The sequence below is a fragment of the Oncorhynchus mykiss genome, chromosome 3 (genome assembly GCF_013265735.2).
Source record: "Oncorhynchus mykiss isolate Arlee chromosome 3, USDA_OmykA_1.1, whole genome shotgun sequence".
NCBI lineage: Eukaryota > Metazoa > Chordata > Actinopteri > Salmoniformes > Salmonidae > Oncorhynchus > Oncorhynchus mykiss.
Genome location: NC_048567.1, coordinates 47,245,191 through 47,262,607, shown reverse-complemented (window position 1 = coordinate 47,262,607; position 17,417 = coordinate 47,245,191). Strand labels below are relative to the sequence as shown.

The following is a 17,417-nucleotide window of genomic DNA, read 5'->3' as shown; positions in this document are numbered from 1 at the left end:
TGCCGGGGAAGATTTGTGGAAGGTTTTGACCCACTGTTGGTTTTGAGGCATCACTGCCACTTACTGGTGGGATGGAGAAATACAAGGAAATTACTAGGCAAACATCATATGGATTTTTTGAAGTGTTTTTCCCACCCTCCACAGTGTCAAGGTGGGAGAAACGGCAGAGTCAGACCCAGAGAGGATGATGGGAGATACGGAGGTGTTTAACCTCTAGGGTACGTGGGACGCTAACGTCCCACCTGACCAACATCCAGTGAAATTGCAGGGCGCCAAATTCAAACAACAGAAATCTCATAATTAAAATTCCTCAAACATGCATGTATTATACAACATTTTAAATAAAAACTTGTTGTTAATCCCACCACGGTGTCCGATTTCAAAAAGGCTTTACGACAAAAGCATACCATGCGATTATGTTAGGTCTGCACCTAGACACAAAAAAATACATTTTCCAGCCAAAGAGAGGAGTCACAAAAAGCAGAAATAGAGATCAAATGAATCACTAACCTTTGATGATCTTCATCAGATGGCACTCATAGGACTTCATGTTACACAATACATGTATGTTTTGTTCGATAAAGTTCATATTTATATCCAAAAACCTCTGTTTACATTGGAGCGTTGTTATGTTTTGCCTCCAAAACATCCAGTGAAAGTGCAGAGAGCTACGTCAATTTACAGAAATACTCATCAGAAATGTTGATGAAAATACAACTGTTATGCATGGAATGAAAGATATACTTCTCCTTAACAAACAAAAAATACATAGTTCTCAATCCATCTTTAGGTTTTTATTAGCGAGCTGGACACAGTGAAGAAACTGTATGAATGTAGGTCCATTATCCTTCTACGTGAGGGTCGGCGCTGGAGACAAGAAGCAGGTACAGGGACAGCGCATTTAGTGAAACAGGACAGGACCAGCGTCTGGACAGGGGAAAAATAACGGCATCTATGCTGACACATGGAATAACGTGAGGAGCAGACAGATAACGAGGGGGTAATCAACAAGGTAATGGAGTCGAGGTGAGTCCAATATTGCGCAGTGGAGCGTAATGATGGTGACAGGTGTGTGTAACCAAGGGCAGCTCCCCCCCTCTCTGGCAGTTAGACGTGTGACATTCTACACAGTTTCGATTTGGTTGTAGTTTTTCTAAATTATGGAGTCCCCCTTTCCTGTGATTGTTTTTAATTAAAATGGTCAAAAATATATATTTTAAATTAATTCTTAGCAAAGAGCAATTTCTTAAGTTAGAATTTTGCTAACTCTCTTTTTGTCACCATGGAAGACCAAAACTCTCTCCCACTAAAACACGCTGAAATTTCAGGCGGCCTTTTCAAACTGCTCTTACACTAAAAGGGCATTATCATCATTTACACAATTCCACAGTATTATTCCAACCTCATAGTGTGGAAATATACACTTAGTGTACAAAACATTAGGAATACCTGCTGACCAGGTGAAAGCTATGATCCCTTATTGATTGCACCTGTTAAATCCACTTTAATCAGTGTAGATGAAGGGGAGAAGAGCCTTGAGACATTGATTGTGGATGTGTGCCATTCAGAGGGTGAATGGGCAAGGCAAAAGTGCCTTTGAACCGGGTATGATATTAGATGCCAGGCACACCGGTTTGAGTGTGTCAAGAACTACAGTTCTGCTCGGTTTTTCATGTTTAACAGTTTCCCATGTGTATCAAGAATGGTCCACCCCCAAAAGGACCCAAAGGACATCCAGCCAACTTGACACTACTGTGGGAAGCATTGGAGTCAACATGGGTCAGCATCAATGATGAATTGATGAATTGAAGCTGTTCTGGGTGCAAAAAAGGGTGCAACTCAATATTAGGAAGGTGTTCCTAATTTTTTGTACATTTCAGTTCATATAAAACACAGAAAATCACATTTTTGACTCCACTAGGCCTTTAAACATTTTGTACTATTACATTTTTTTTGCTCCAAACTCCGACCCCCCCAGTTGGCCGGATGCGGGCCATATGTTTGACACCGTTGCTTTAAGCGTTTGGTTTTCTCCACTAGTTCCAAAGTTTGTTAACATGTGTCAATGTACTATTTTGTGTTTACTGCTTTTCTGACTCACTCACTGACACGAAACCCAGAAAATCATTCACAACAATGTTTAACCTGGCTCAACCAAACCTTACCCTCGTGCAGTCACACGTTCAAGTGGCTTCCCATCAAGGCCGGTGGGTGAATCAACATACAGTCTGTCTGTCTGGTACATTGTGTCATGACTCCACTGTGCAGGAGAGCACACTGGTCTACCTGCAGCCTATTGTGTAATCAGGCCAGTGACTGTCAGATCATCTCCTCCCAATTGAAATTTGTGATCAACGAACAACTGACCTTGGTTTGAGGCAGGTGAGGAAAACACAGACACGTTTGACTAGAATACCAAAATATCCGAAAGAAAATGACGGACAAGGGTGTAACAGTATCGTCCTCTTATTTTTTTTAAATGGCACCGGTATTTCCAGTGTACTGCACTTCTTTTGACCAGAGCCCTATTACTACTCTATTCCCTCTGTTGCTTTCCATATGGGGTCTAATCGAAGAGTAAGGGTTGAACAGGCCCTGCGGGTAGAAGGACTCCACAACACACTGTATGCCAAGGAGGTTCTCTCTGTACTCCAGCCACCCAGACCACCTCGACGGGACACTGACTCCACGGGATTCAAGTCTTCCACAAAGAGTGTTTAGCCCTAATTCAATCAAAACCGCTAACCAGTTGTCCAGGAACAAGTAATAATATAAATAGCATTTTCCCAGGACAGTGAGAGAGCATATTTGCATATGATATGAAGTTGAATAGCTTTTTACGCAACTTGGAAACCTGGTTGCAGGTACAGGTCATATAGATAAGTGATTTTTGTCCACAGTTGTCAGTATTTCTTCTTTGGGCTATTTCTGTGTCAATTCAGACTATGTTGGCTCAACTTTGAACATATTCCTTGCACTAATCCTCATATGCCTCCCTCTGCTATTCATCAACATCTGATACTTCATTGAACACAGAATTTCTGTGTTTTATGCCACTGTGACTTTAGATAAAACTTGCCTGTCATCACGACAAACCTTTCATGTATGTTTAGCTGTATATATTTGCTCATTTGACTGTGTAACATCCATGGGTATTGTAACAATATGCCGATTGTACTACGTGTCAGTGCAGGCTGGTCTAGGCCGCAATTCTGTAGTGTCTCATCTCCATTTCGAAGTTAGTCCTTTCTTACTAACCCATGCGGAATAAGAGGATGTGGACCCATATCAGCCAGGCCTGAAATGAATTTATTCATGATTTTAAAATGTCAGGTACAATGAAGTCAGATGTATTTCCATTTCTAAATATATCCCAGCTACACCAGTGCCTAACTCCTGCATGAGTCATTTGATTCAATTACAGTCAGAGTGCTTCTTTGTTTAAATATTTGATTCATTTTAAGTCACGGGACTTAATGTCATCCAGAAGTAACACAGACAAACGATTTCATCTACACAGTCAAAGTACTCAAGTCACACAATATATAATACCATACAAATATACACAAATACCACACAATTGCATAAGAGCCCACTCTTTGAGCTTCGTTTGCAAAATGTATTTTCATGTACTCTTACAACTCCGTTTAAATAATATCTGATCACATATCAACTTGTCTATATACATATATCCACATATCAGTTGGGACTGTAGCTATATACACTCCAAGGGCAGCAGAGGTGATCGGAGGGAGCTTAGACGACGAGGCCCAGGCGTTTCTTGATGAAGTGGGCCACCAGAACCTGAGGTCTCTGTTGGTACTCCACCAGCACATCATGAGGGGTGGCGATCTGGTCCCCATCAAAACGGTTCAACAAAGTCACGCATACGACTGCAGCTGCGGAGAAAAAGGTGAAATCTGTTAGAAATATCAAAACAATGTAAAAAAAGACGTGTAAAAACAAAAGCCTTTTTGATTACAGGTTCTCTCTGTCAAAGTTAGTGGCATTCGAGACAGTGGGACTGTCATTTATTTGGAATAATACCTTTGATGCCACAGGCACGACACATGGCTGCGAAGACAGTGGACTCCATCTCAATATTCCTGACTCCCGTGTTAAAGGCTTTCCTCAGGTACTCCAACTTGTCCTCAGTGGAGAAGGAGCAGAGAGCTCCATCCAGCCGACCCTGACCTGGAGGACCACAACAGAAAACAGACTGGGTTAGACCAGAAGGCTAGTAGGCAAGATTGGGAATGTTCATCCTAAATTTAAAAAAAGAGGCAGTCTGCGATTCAAAATACAACAAAACTTGCAGACTGTAGCTTTAACTTAGGGCTTTTGTGTAGCAGAGTGGACAGAGGTGAGTTACGTGATGTGGTTACCTTCATAGAAGTCACTGGTGCACATGGTGTTGCCGATGATGGTGGGCACGTCCTCTAACTCGGAGGAGCACTGCAGCAGCTCCTTGGAGACGCCCACGTCCAGCTCTGTGCTCCTTGTGACCACCTTACCTAGAACCACCTGCTCAAACTGGGCGCGGAAGAAGCAGTCCACCGCCTTGTCTGTGACCACTACTGTTCCTGGTGCCAGACCTGTAAGGGTGACATGACTTTAGAGAGCTGTGGCACTCAACTAGATAAACATGTATTAAACGTGAATCAACATTTGAAAGAAGAACGGACAGTATGCTCTTACCGACTCCACCGGAGGTGCCAATGCGGAAGAGGATGAAGTCGATGCAGCGGGCATGATGCAGCAGTTTGATGAGCTCATGGAGCATGATGGAGATGGAAGGGATGCCCATACCATGCTGCAGAAACAGTGGGGTGAGGTTAACAATCTAAGGTTAACAGAACTGCAGGAAAGCAGTGCTCGGCAGGTGGGGTGGCGAAGGTCACTACGTCCTGGTGTTGTGAAACGCCGACTTGTCGTGCATGCTCTCCCTAACGAGTAGACTGTATCACGGGGACATCCAGACGGTTACCAAAATGGACAATTATTTGTCCACGAAGGCTGCTACCTTACTTGGAGGAAAACATTTGGCCACGTTAGCTTTTGCCGGCGACACCGTGCTACAGCTGCGCAGCGGGAAGCAACTCAGGTCGCCAGGCACTCTTCCCACTGGGAACGCACTGGTTGTATCAACGTTGTTTCCACGCCATTTCAATTAAATTCCTTTGAACCAACGTGGAATAGACTTTCAATTCCGTTCTGGCACAAAAAATGACTGCTGTGCATCACCCAGATATGTACCATACAATGGTGGTGGTAGTAGAGGTGACTATTGTGGTAGAGGTGACTATTGTGGTAGAGGTGACTATTGTGGTAGAGGTGACTATTGTGGTAGAGGTGACTATTGTGGTAGAGGTTACTATTGTGGTAGAGGTGACTATTGTGGTAGAGATGACTATTGTGGTAGAGGTGACTATTGTGGTAGAGGTGACTATTGTGGTAGAGGTGACTATTGTGGTAGAGGTTACTATTGTGGTAGAAGTGACTATTGTAAAGCGCTTTGAGCACCCAGGTAGAACAGCGCTAAATCAATCCAATACACCATTATTAGAAGATACAGGAACACACCAAACTGGACAAACATCTGATAATAACAGAACACCATTCCAGGTGTCAGTCACTGGCTTACATAGAGAATCTTCACTTCCATGTCTTAGACAGGCTATCGAAAGTCAAGTCAGGTCTTCATCGCGTGCGAGGGAGATGCGTCCTTCGTGCGATACTTACACTGATAGAAAGTACGGGTCCCACTTTGTACATGGAGTAGCGGTCGGTTCCCTCACAGATGTCTGTGACGTCATCCATGTTTCCGGGCAAGGCCAGCTCCTGGTGAATGAACTGGGCAAAGGACTTCATCCGATTGGCACTGCCGCCGACGCACACAAACTTCACGGGGGAGACAGAGAGGCCGTTGTAATTCCTTCGTCTATGAGACTAGCTTCCATGAATCAGGTACTTGCGCCTATTTTGTCTGGGTAACTTTCACAAACCTTGATGTCTCCGAACATCTCTGGTAGGTTGTGGGTCTTGGTCCCCAGGTTGAAGTGATAGAGAATGTCCTCTTCCATTGTATCCAAATGGGGGTTCTTCACATGGATCTGGGGGTTCTTGAAAGGGACCTCGGGTCTGTAATATCATTGACACGAGAGAGCACATGACAATTGCATAACAGAAGGTGCTTTAGTGCAGGACAATAACCAGTACTATAATAAAACCTCAAAGTAAAATACATATACTCACTCGATATATTCAGAATGGTCATCGACAGTCCCTATACCGTTCAGTAAAATAGGTGACATAGTTGTTCGCTGTATCCTAAAATAAATATGAAGAAAACATTTACAATTGCTATCAACTGTTGAATTATGACACAATATGTTGTAAACACAATATTTGTAGCCACAATATTACTACAGCCACAAGTGCAAAACATACCTTTCAGGCCAGAAAAGTTATTCTGAATTCAAAGGGTAATATTCTCTGTTGTACTGTGTAGCAGTTCCTAAAAACTATTTTGCCCGTCTCTGCCTCTTGGGCTGATATAACTTTGACCTGTGACTTCTCTCAGGAGTGATTGGTTGGGGAGAGAAGGGTAGTGACTGTCTGGTCCAGTCATTGGTCTGGTCTCTCCCACTGAAACATGAAGTGATCTCAAACAAACACTAACTTTGACAGACAAACTTTCCAAATACTTGGCCCAGATCCAAAGTCATGACTCGAAAGAGTATATATCAATATATATAATTATTATTCTTTAAACCTATTCATTACTTCGGTGGTGAAAAATACTGTACAAGGGCCATGCAATTGAAATTGAGGGAAATGGTTAAAAAGCCAAGTCAATGTTCTGATTGCCAGGTGCATTCAACCATTCTCAAAACATTCCACCATTCTCAAAACATTCAACCATTCTCAAAACATTTCACCATTCTCAAAACATTCAACCATTCTCAAAACACGATGAATGTTGTTACAGAAACAAAAATGGCTGTCCTGGCCAGTTTTCAAATACGAGCTAGACTGTTACGTAATTGTCACAGAATCCCGGGCATCTCATGACGTTCAGGTTCCAAACCAATTGGGTGTGCACAAATATTTGACTGTGTGTGTGTGTATCATCAAAACATATTACCTTAACCGGTTGTTTTAGATATGCCTCATAAAACATTAATTTTAAAATTTTAAATATAACCTTTTATTTAACTTAGGCAACTTGTTTAATCATTTACGGGGAGAAATATGTCCGATGATATTGAATATTCACTTTGTATCCTGTGTCCATTACATCGGTAGAACACAATTTCCACTATGACGACAGTGGAAAAGAGGAAGGAACAATTATGTAAGTAAATTCACAGAGATCTCAGGTTTCTGGAACAATCTAGCTACGAGTCACGCTTCAACTAATACATGTCTAGATACCATTTCAAATGGTAATGAGAGCTTCACTGAGCTTCATTAAGCACACAAAGAGAATGAGAACACATCCAATGCTTCCATGCACAACACATTTATTTTCTTTAAAACAAATCTTTATAGCAACCATAACGAGGCACACACACACACAAAAAGACATAACACTTCAGAACAGCAGGCATTTTTAGAGGAGCCCTTCTAAGCCATAGACACCTTTTAAAAGTAAACCATCATTCCCCAAACTACAACAGATGAACAAGAGCATAGCTCAGGCTAGTACATTAGCTGTTAGTGTTACAGTGAAAATGCAGTTCATTAGCAACTTCAGGCACAGAACAGAGTGGGTCTGTGAGCGCAATCTAACAGAATCAAGTTTTGCAGTTGTGTATACGTCTAGGGACAAGAATAAACATGTAGCATGACAAGAGTGCCTTAACTCTGACTTGAACCTAAACAAACTGCTTTTATCGATCTATGAGCGGTTGTGAACAGGCAAAACCTGGTGAAGGAACGTTGTGGAGGAGAACATTGAGTCGTGCGTCACTGCCTTTGCTCCTTTCTACTCCTTGGAACCTGCAGGAATACACACATTTTGATTTGCAGTCCCACCCCATGATCACGGATAACAATGCAAGTCACGATTTCCCCGACTGATTTATCAACAGGCATATCATCTTGTCTGAATGGAACACCCATTGACATTTTGCAACTCTACTTCGGTGTCCTTTGTATCAATTATGTAGATCTATACATGACTTATTGTAAAATAAATCTATACGACTTCATACACATTCAATATTTTATTAGTTAGTCTATGGGGCATGTGCTTCTGAGCAAGGAGCCAAATTGCCAACTGAATTCAAATGACCTTGAAGTTCCAACATCAACCCACTGTCACGAACAGCTACTTACTTGATGAATGCGTATTTGGTGCCCCTTTCTGGTCCTCTAAATAGCCAAAGCTCAAGAGCGTAGACATGTTGACAGGGGTCGAATTCTGAGATTTCTGAGATCTGCAAGACCAAAATGCAAGCATTTAAAAACACAGTGGGGGGACAAAATGGGGCCTAAATAAAAGGCGGAAAACAAAACACTGAGCTCTTGAACATTTAGAGCTAGTGGAGGGTTCAAAACCATAAAAAACGTGGGAGAATCTGCCAGCTGATGGTAATATTGATATGGTAAGGGGGGGGGGGGGGGGGGGAGTACACTAACAGCAAACACTGAATATGGACCCTGAAAACACTTACCTCTAACTGAGATACAGTTGAACTAATAACGTTTTTTGTACCCTACAAAATGGGTCAACAATATCTTCACATTTTAAAATGTCCTTTAATTCATTATGGTTCTAATAATGTATTGACTGTGAAGCCGTAACCATCAGACATCTCTGTAGGCCTATGTTTAACAGATCAATGTCACAGGTCACTGACAGGTGGCAAATGTTTTAAAAAAAACAACAACATTTGCTCAATGACTTGCATTGTAGAGTAAAGACCACATTGGTAGCAAAAACAAAGTCAGGGGAGGTCATGTCATCACACTATTTGAAGCTAGCGATCTGTTTGTTGATGTATTGGTTCATATAGCTAACTGAGCTGAACGTTTGTGAGGACATCTGTACTCTTTCATCAGTATTATTTGCAGACAGGCAAGTCTGGCATTGGCCCATAGTGATAGAGGACCCATTTCTGCATGGACATTGCCATTTAGATCTTCCACCATGTTGAAGTAGTTAAATGGGTGGGGATTCCTATGGGCTGGGAGCGATCAGATAATGTTTAGAGCATTGTCTACTGGTGACTCATAACCCGCAGTCCCCTTTGTTTTATCCGTAGGGCGGTGATTCATAATCGCAGTCCTCTGAAGGGCGGGTAAGAGTCGGGTTGAATAAAGAGATGCATTAGAAATCCCTAAATATAGCCTCCCGGGTGGCGCAGTGGTTAAGGGCGCTGTACTGCAGCGCTAGCTGTGCCACCAGAGACCCTGGGTTCGCGCCCAGGCTCTGTCGTAACCGGCCGCGACCGGGAGGTCCGTGGGGCGGCACACAATTGGCCTAGCGTCGTCCGGGTTAGGGAGGGCTTGGCCAGTAGGGATATCCTTGTCTCATCGCGCACCAGTGACTCCTGTGGCGGGCCGGGCGCAGTGCGCATGAACCAAGGTACATTTCCTCCGACACACTCCGGCTGGCTTCCGGGTTGGATGCGCGCTGTGTTAAGAAGCATTGCGGCTTGGTTGGGTTGTGTATCGGAGGGAGGACGCATGACTTTCAACCTTCGTCTCTCCTGAGCCCGTACGGGAGTTGTAGCGATGAGTTACTAAAAATAATAATTGGATACCAAATTGGGGAGAAAAAGGGGTAAAATTCAAAACAAAACAACAACAATTTATTCTGCAATTGAGGTTTTTGTTTCATTCTTTTTCATCTGCCATTAAGCTTTAGCGCCTAACTGTACGCCCGCCACATACATCCCTGTTGGAGTTTAATTCAATAAGAAGAAAAAAAAAGCAGCGAAACGGAGAGTTGAAAATAAAAAGAAGGGAGAAAGAAGGCCAGAAAAGCAACGTTTGGGAAAGATTTGGTGACGTGCTAAAAGAGGATGATAGTGCGAGGATGATAGTGCCGATTACGTTATGTGTGATGACTGTGATGGTTTAGACAATTTCGAGAGTCAAAAGACAGGTACTTCAAATATGGCACCTCAGGGGAAATTGTAGCCAGATGGGTTAAATGGAATTGTAACCTAACTGAAAACTGACTGTAGGTCTATAAGCTCTCACTTAGCCTAATATAATATTAACTCCTGCAGAATTGAGCACTTATTGCAGTAAAGTGATACACCAAATGTACATTTGGACTCTGGAACAGGAGTAGAGAAATATGATTTATTTCTTTCAGCATCTTGAAATAATGAATGCGCGGTTAGGGAACGTCTGTAAAGGTGCCATCTTTGTCAGCGTCATAAAAGCTGATAGCATTCCAGCCACATAAAATATGCATCCGAGACAAACTTAAACCTTATCAGAAACATGTTGGGTTGTTTTCACTGCTTTTCATTTCAAAATGATGTCATTTGGACATTTTGCACGGAAAGTCTATCATTTTTTGTTGTTGTTGCTAATGCATTTTCTTCCAGTACCCAAACGTCTGATGCACGAGAGAAGCATAGATGAAAGGGGAACTTAACCGACGTCAACTAGATTGAATTCATTGATTTGTCACATTGATGTTATAAATCACATTGATGATATTATTTCAGGGTTTATTTCATCTCCTAGGGCAGTAATGACTGAAGAAAAGCTGCATGTGTCCAATCATAGGCAAGTTGAAAAGCAGAAACATATAAAAAAATAGTCTGGAAAAAAAGAAATTCGGTACCATGTCAAAAAAAATCGTTCCGTCGTCACTGACTGTAGATCACATTTTCTATCAGCCTATTTGCGGGTTAGGGTCCCAGATTTAGTCGGGCAGTTGCGGATGGGTTATTAGGAATTGCAGGTGGGTCCGGGTGAACAAACAGCTGACCCATGCATCACTATTGTCTACTTCTTCAAGTTGGTTTAATAATGGTTTGTAAATGTCATCGCCATCTGGTGCCACAGTAGATCAATGACAAGATTTGGTTCAGGTCGCCGGCACTGCAGCTATTAGCTTTGTGCTTTTTTCAAACACAAAAGAAAAACCGACTACTTCAAAATGGAGATGGCCTCAATGGCGCTGCCCGTGCTGTTACAGATGCCATAATGGGACAAATAGAAAGACGAGCCCTTTAACTAACTCTATTCCTTGGCCACATCACATCGGCCTTATCCATTATAACAAAGTATGGGGCAGGGGTTTTGGGCAGTGCTATATTGTATGAGAGCTAGGGAGGCCAGGTTCAAGACTACCACAACAAATATTGTCAGCACATTGAATCTGCAAGCTTCTGGAGAGACAAAGGTGCAATCTGGGATATTTGCGCCTGATTTTGGTCACCAACATGAATGATATGAGGCCAATACCTATTGATTCTTGAATGATGTCAAAAGAAAATTGTATAACATAACTTGCCTCATGAGCTTGTGAGTAAAACGGTCCCTTCATAACTCAAAATTGAATGTTGTTTTAAACCATTGTTTTTAAACAAATGCCTTTGTTAACAATATATGGCTTCAAACATTTTAAAAACTATATTGATGATACCATTGAAGTGCATCCAAAGCGGTCTGTAAATGTTAAAATAGTTACATTTCTTCAGCCCCATCAATTGGTAGCGGGGCTGCTGGGCTGAAACACAAATACACCAAGAGTGTAGCTTTAATTAACACTCATAAACTGTTGCGCTTGGTAAATTACCCTAGTTTTCACATTGCAATCTATGTTTCACATTTAATGCATAAAATGTTGCAATGTGGCAACATACCATTTCTCTTCATCCACTTGCTTCCATGAATGAAGAAATACAAACACCATTGAACTTGACAAAAGGGGGGGAGCTTACACTAGCCAATAAGGTCCTTTGGTGAAGTCACATGACATGCAACTCCTCTCCAGATCACATGCTAGTGGGAATAAGGAAACTCTGAAATGTCTGACTTGCTAACTGGTTGAACGCAGCACTTGTAGAACATCAACTTGTTAGCAAGTCGTAAATTTCAGTTTGAACTAGCCGCGAAGGCAGAAATAGTTAGCTGCTACTGAAATTCCCCACAAATTGTTATCATAAAACTGTGTGTACACATTTCCTTCAATAAAAAAATGGAAACTCAAACTTGGGTGATAAACATTAAATCAAAATTTCCAAGTATTTGTTCTTAGGAAACGGATCAAATGCATTTGTTGCCAAATGGAAACAAGTGGGAGGGCCCTGGAAGTCAAAGGTAAAAGACAGTGAAAATGGCATTTTTAAGTAATATTGGCATGAGTCATATGATTTTAACATATTTTTTGTAAAGATAAAATATGGCCAAACAATGTTTTTATAAACGCATGAATAATACAGTACAATACTGCTGTAATAAATGTACAATATCATTTGTAAAAATATGGCCAGTGAATTATTTTTTCAAGATAACAATTTGTTATGAATAAAAACAATAATTATAATTCAAATACCTAATTTATATTAGAAACCAACATTTATGATTTTTGTAGTTACCGTTGTCACACAGTGTTTCCATATCTAACATTTTTTTAATCAAATAGATTTAGTATTTGTATATTTAAGGCCATTTTATATACGAAAAACTAATCCAACATTTGTTTGCATAGTTCTTTCATAATGTGTGCAGTAATTGAGTACACTATTTTGGGGCGATATGCAGCTTAGAAGAGACTTACATTTTTAAAGTTAGAAACAAACTATGTTCATCCTGTATAGGCCTAAGAGCTGGCCCCTGTTCTATCAAAACCGGTAAGCAGCAACAAATTATATATTTTTCCCATATTACTTCAAACACTGTCACAATTATTTTTGAATGAACACAGAAATGCTGTTACCAGTTTCTCCTTTGCCAAAATAATCCATCCACCTGACAGGTGTGGCATATCAAGAAGCTGATTAAACAGCATAATCATTACACATGTGCACCTTGTACTGGGAATAATAAAAGGCCACTCTAAAATGTGCAGTTTTGTCATAACACAATGCCACACATCTCAAGTTTTGAAGGAGCGTGCAATTGGCATGCTGACTGCAGGAATGTCCACCAGAGCTGTTGCCAGAGAATTTAATGTTAATTTCTCTACCATAAGCCACCTCCAAAGTCATTTTAGAGAATTTGGCAGTACGTTTCTTCAACTGCGGGATCATCTGAGACCAGCCACCCAGACAGCTGATGAAACTGAGGAGCATTTCTGTCTGTCATAAAGCCCTTTTGTGGGGAAAACCCCATTCTGATTGGCTGAGCCTGGGTGGATAGTGGGTAGGCCTATGTGGGTAGGCCTATGCCCTACCAGGCCCACCCATGGTTGCACCCCTGCTCAGTCATGTGAAATCCATCAATTAGGGCCTAATGAATTTAGTTCAATTGACTGATTTCCTTATATGAACTGTAACTCATTAAAATCGTTTAAATTGTAGCGTTTATATTTTTGTACTATATATATATATATATATGAATCTTTGAGCCTATAACAAAGAGTTGTAAAGGTACCCAAGCTGCCTGGAGCTGCACTCTGCTGTGCTGTGAATTAAAAAGTATAACATTGCCATCTTGTGGATATATGGTGTAAACATTTCAATGGGGTCACTCACGTTTTCTTGAAATTGCCTGCTGCATCTTCATTCTTTCCTGATGCTAAGGACAAGTTCTCCATCTGGCTGTTAGGAGAGATCTGACAGCAAAAACAAGAAGTGTCTTGAATAGTCATTTATCATCTGGAATCACGTCAGGATTGAACACGGGGGTGAAAGATGGATTGAACACAGGATGAAGCCCCCTATTTCAGTTGGCAACATCAGCTTCTATTGGACATACTATGTCACTTTCTTCTCTATCACTGCAACTGCAAGAGAGGAATCTGATAAATCTAGAATAATCCAAATATGGTAAACGCAAGTGACAATTTGATGCTAATCAAATACATTTCAGCAACAGATGGGGACATAGCCAAAGATAGTGGTTGGTTATAAGTTCACTAGATACGGTAGGTGTTGAGTCTGAGAACTCTATCCATTGTTAGCTAATATTTGTAATGAGCTAAAAACATGTAGCTTTTCATGATATTAGGCAGGTGATATCATGCTGTCAAAAGGGAAGTCAATGTCCAAAATAATCTAAACAGGTCTGTCTGCATACTGGACTTCGAAGACCTCAGAATAACTATTAACTCAATTTATCGTAGCACAATATGATATGAACGGGGAAGTATTGTTACATTTGCTGGGTAGAGCATCATCAGAAGTGAAATTGCAAGGATTTCTCCATTCACCTTCTCTTTGTCATCAAAGTCCCTTTCCCAAGTTGACTTATTATCACTCCCAAAGGGAGCATTAGTTGACATGTAGTTTTGAAAGCTCTCGGTTGGGCTGGAAGAAAGACAAATTTACAAATGTCAAATAACCCATTATACTAATAATAGCCTTAGCCTGTATAACTGGGCTGCATTCAGCAGGACTCAACAGTGTGCAATGTTTGATACGTCAGAGACGGCGGATGTTCTGAAGAACTAGTTGAAGGATGTTGTGATAACAGTGGCCCAGAGGCTGAATGTGCATACTGTGCTCTGCATGGGTTTTGTGATATCAAATGGTAACCACGCCCATATTGATCAGCCCACACTCCACCACACCCACCAAACGGGAGCAAACACACAAAGCCTGTTGAAGAACGGTGTGCACCGTTTGGGGGAAACGTGTCATTCAGTACAAACCGCCACGCAATGTAGCAAAACATTTAACAAACTGAACACACCCCTGTTTTACAACAGGGTACAACAACCATACAACCTCAAACAAATATGAAATTTGGATGATCAATGCACACAACCCATATTGGCCTGGCTAAGTAGCCATAAATTACTAACAAACTAACTTCACAAATAGATTATTTTTTAATCCAGAGTAACCGTCATTATTCTCATCTTAATTTGCCTTTTTGGCTGTACCTTGCTTGCTCTTGAGCTTTTGGAGATCCAGAGAACCAGTTTGGAGCTTTGTAAGATGATGCAGAATTAGGTTTGGTGTCCAAATTGGTCTCCTCGTGCCACAATAAACCTGTAAATGAATGAAAAGAACTTGGTTACCAATGTTGTACACTACAGTGGTTCCCAAACTGTGGGGTGTGCCCCAGGGATAAGCGGGGGGGGGGGGGGGGGGGGGGGGGCTTTTTTTAAAGGAAATCAATCTGGCAACTTACTCTTTAAAGTTGTAATAGTAAAATGCACAAGCCGCAAGTTTGAAATTGGGTAGCGCATCATCAGTTTTCCTCGTCATGTCAGTCATTGCATACCTTATGGACCTTTACTATTGCATCTTAGCCACATTATCACTGCTCATCCATATATTTTATACTTATATATTCTTACCCCATTCCTTTACTAGATTGGGTGTATCAGGTTTTGTTGTAGGATTTGTTAGATATTAGGTTTGGTTGTGGAATTGTTAGATATTAGGTTGTGTTGTGGAATTGTTAGATATTACCTGTTACAGATACTGCTGCACTGTCGGATCTAGAAGCATAAGCATTTCCCTACGCCCACAATAACATCTGGTAAGCATGTGTATGTGACCAATAAAATTTGATTTGGAGCCATTTATAACTTGTCTGAGATGAGTGATGTTCCCTAAGGCTGAAAGGGGGGCCTGCGTGGAAAAGTTTGGGAACCCCTGGTATACTTAAGCAATAACCCCTGGTTAAGCACAAGGGGGTTGTGGTATATGGCCAATATACCATGGCTAAGGGCTGTTCTTAACGCACGATGCAACGCAGAGTGCCTGGAAACAGCCCTTAGCCGTTGTATATTGGCCCTATACCACAACCCCCCCCCCCCCCCCCCCCCCGAGTTGCCTTATTGGCATTATAAACTGGTTACCAACGTAATTAGAGCAGTAAAAATATAAAAAAAATTGTCATACCTGTGGTATACGATCTGATATACCATGGCTGTCAGCCAATCAGAATTCAGGGCTCAACCCACCCAGTTTATAATAAACAATAAAAAAATATTTTAAAGTGTCTCGCTAGGCCATCCTTACAAACTGGATGGGTGTGTCATTTTACCTAGCTGCACTTTTTTACAGTCTATGAGCTAGACAGATAGCTAGCTATAACTTACTTCATTTCCACAGATGAAAGGGGAGATAATAGTCTTTGTTATTTCTAGGTCAAACAGAATACCGTTTTTACCCCTCTGTCCTCCTTGTTTAGCCAGTTTAGTATAAGCAGAATCGGACTCATTAACTCCAGTACGGCGTCCTTTAGTCCTCTCCTCAGGACCATTGTTAGCATCGTCAGAGAGCCCAGGAATCTGGGAAGTCGGGGCAGCTTTTGTTGAATCATCATCACCATTGCCAACGCCTAAAACAAAAAACACACACAATTATAAAGGCTTTGCTTCAAGTTGTTGCTAGATCGTTAGCTACTTCAACTAGCTAGCACCTTCACCTGGTAACTTTACATCTTAGAGGCTTGTTAGAATAAGACGTGTAACGTTAGCTAGCTAGCCAAGAGTCAGAATCAGAGATATTAGCTAGGCCTTCACAGCTAACGGTAGTTAGCTACGTTAGCTAGCTAGTCAGCTTTGCACATTTGAAGACCAATTGTACTTGCCATGGTCGTTTTGTCGGCGATCTGTGTCAGTGTTCATGTCTACTGTTGTCTTTCTGTTGAAAAAAGAACGCAGTACATTGTCATCCTAGCGTACACTGCTGGTCAAATTGCTAGCTCGGTAAGGACGTTAGCTTAGCAATAAGGCGTTGCCAGCTAGCGTTAACAGCTAAACGTGTTCGTTTTAGTACATGGGTGTAAGTGTAGGTAGCTAGTAAGTTAATGTGAGGTTCAAGCATCATTGCAAAACATTACTTACATTACCAGCTATTCTGCGTTTGCAAATCTGGACACCGGCAAAAATAGTGCGGAGAAAACCCGAGTATGGATTTCGAGCTAACTTGCAGGGAGTGACAAAACAAACGTCTGACTGTGTCGAGAGTTTTGTTACTATGGAAACAGGGCTGTAGCGTTACTTTTTTAGGAATATGTTCAATAACCTTTTTTCGTTAATGGGTTTAAAAACAGAAATGATGCGAAATTCATTTGAATTAGAGCTGATATCTATATTTAGTTTTTGACTGTTTATTAAATAAATAAATAAAATATTTAAATTATGAATAATCCACCAAACCCTTTATCTGCTCCATAACCCACAATATAGTTGAACAAATTTGTTCAAAAAATATATATTTAAAAAATAAGAATATTTTATCTTCTGCTTTATTATTTGAATACCTTGTAGCTAGACCTCTATTATGCCTAGTCTTAAAACATTAAGCTAATTTTCC

General features: G+C 41.1%; 2 protein-coding genes across 5 annotated transcripts; both read right to left on the bottom strand.

Annotated features, from left to right (window-relative positions):
• Positions 1–3,288: 3,288 nt before the first annotated feature.
• Positions 3,289–6,444, bottom strand: LOC110520054 (uridine phosphorylase 2). Its single transcript, XM_021597035.2, has 7 exons — positions 6,256–6,444; positions 6,006–6,141; positions 5,743–5,901; positions 4,699–4,813; positions 4,386–4,595; positions 4,048–4,194; positions 3,289–3,899 (listed from the first exon to the last, which is right to left on the bottom strand). The coding sequence occupies exons 1-7, from the start codon at positions 6,312–6,314 to the stop codon at positions 3,757–3,759; spliced, it is 969 nt and encodes a 322-aa protein (XP_021452710.2). The 5' UTR covers positions 6,315–6,444; the 3' UTR covers positions 3,289–3,756.
• A 1,065-nt stretch (positions 6,445–7,509) lies between these two features.
• On the bottom strand, positions 7,510–17,114 carry LOC110520055 (uncharacterized protein C7orf57 homolog). Of its 4 annotated transcripts, none has more exons than XM_021597036.2 (9): positions 16,946–17,114; positions 16,690–16,742; positions 16,258–16,437; positions 15,026–15,134; positions 14,351–14,447; positions 13,674–13,753; positions 11,666–11,704; positions 8,344–8,444; positions 7,510–8,004 (listed from the first exon to the last, which is right to left on the bottom strand). In XM_021597036.2, the coding sequence occupies exons 2-9, from the start codon at positions 16,724–16,726 to the stop codon at positions 7,991–7,993; spliced, it is 657 nt and encodes a 218-aa protein (XP_021452711.1). In that variant the 5' UTR covers positions 16,727–16,742; positions 16,946–17,114; the 3' UTR covers positions 7,510–7,990. The 4 variants fall into 4 exon arrangements, with proteins under 4 accessions (XP_021452711.1, XP_021452712.1, XP_021452713.1 ...); XM_021597037.2 differs by having other exon boundaries at positions 16,267–16,437; XM_021597038.2 differs by lacking the exon at positions 11,666–11,704.
• Positions 17,115–17,417: the final 303 nt, after the last annotated feature.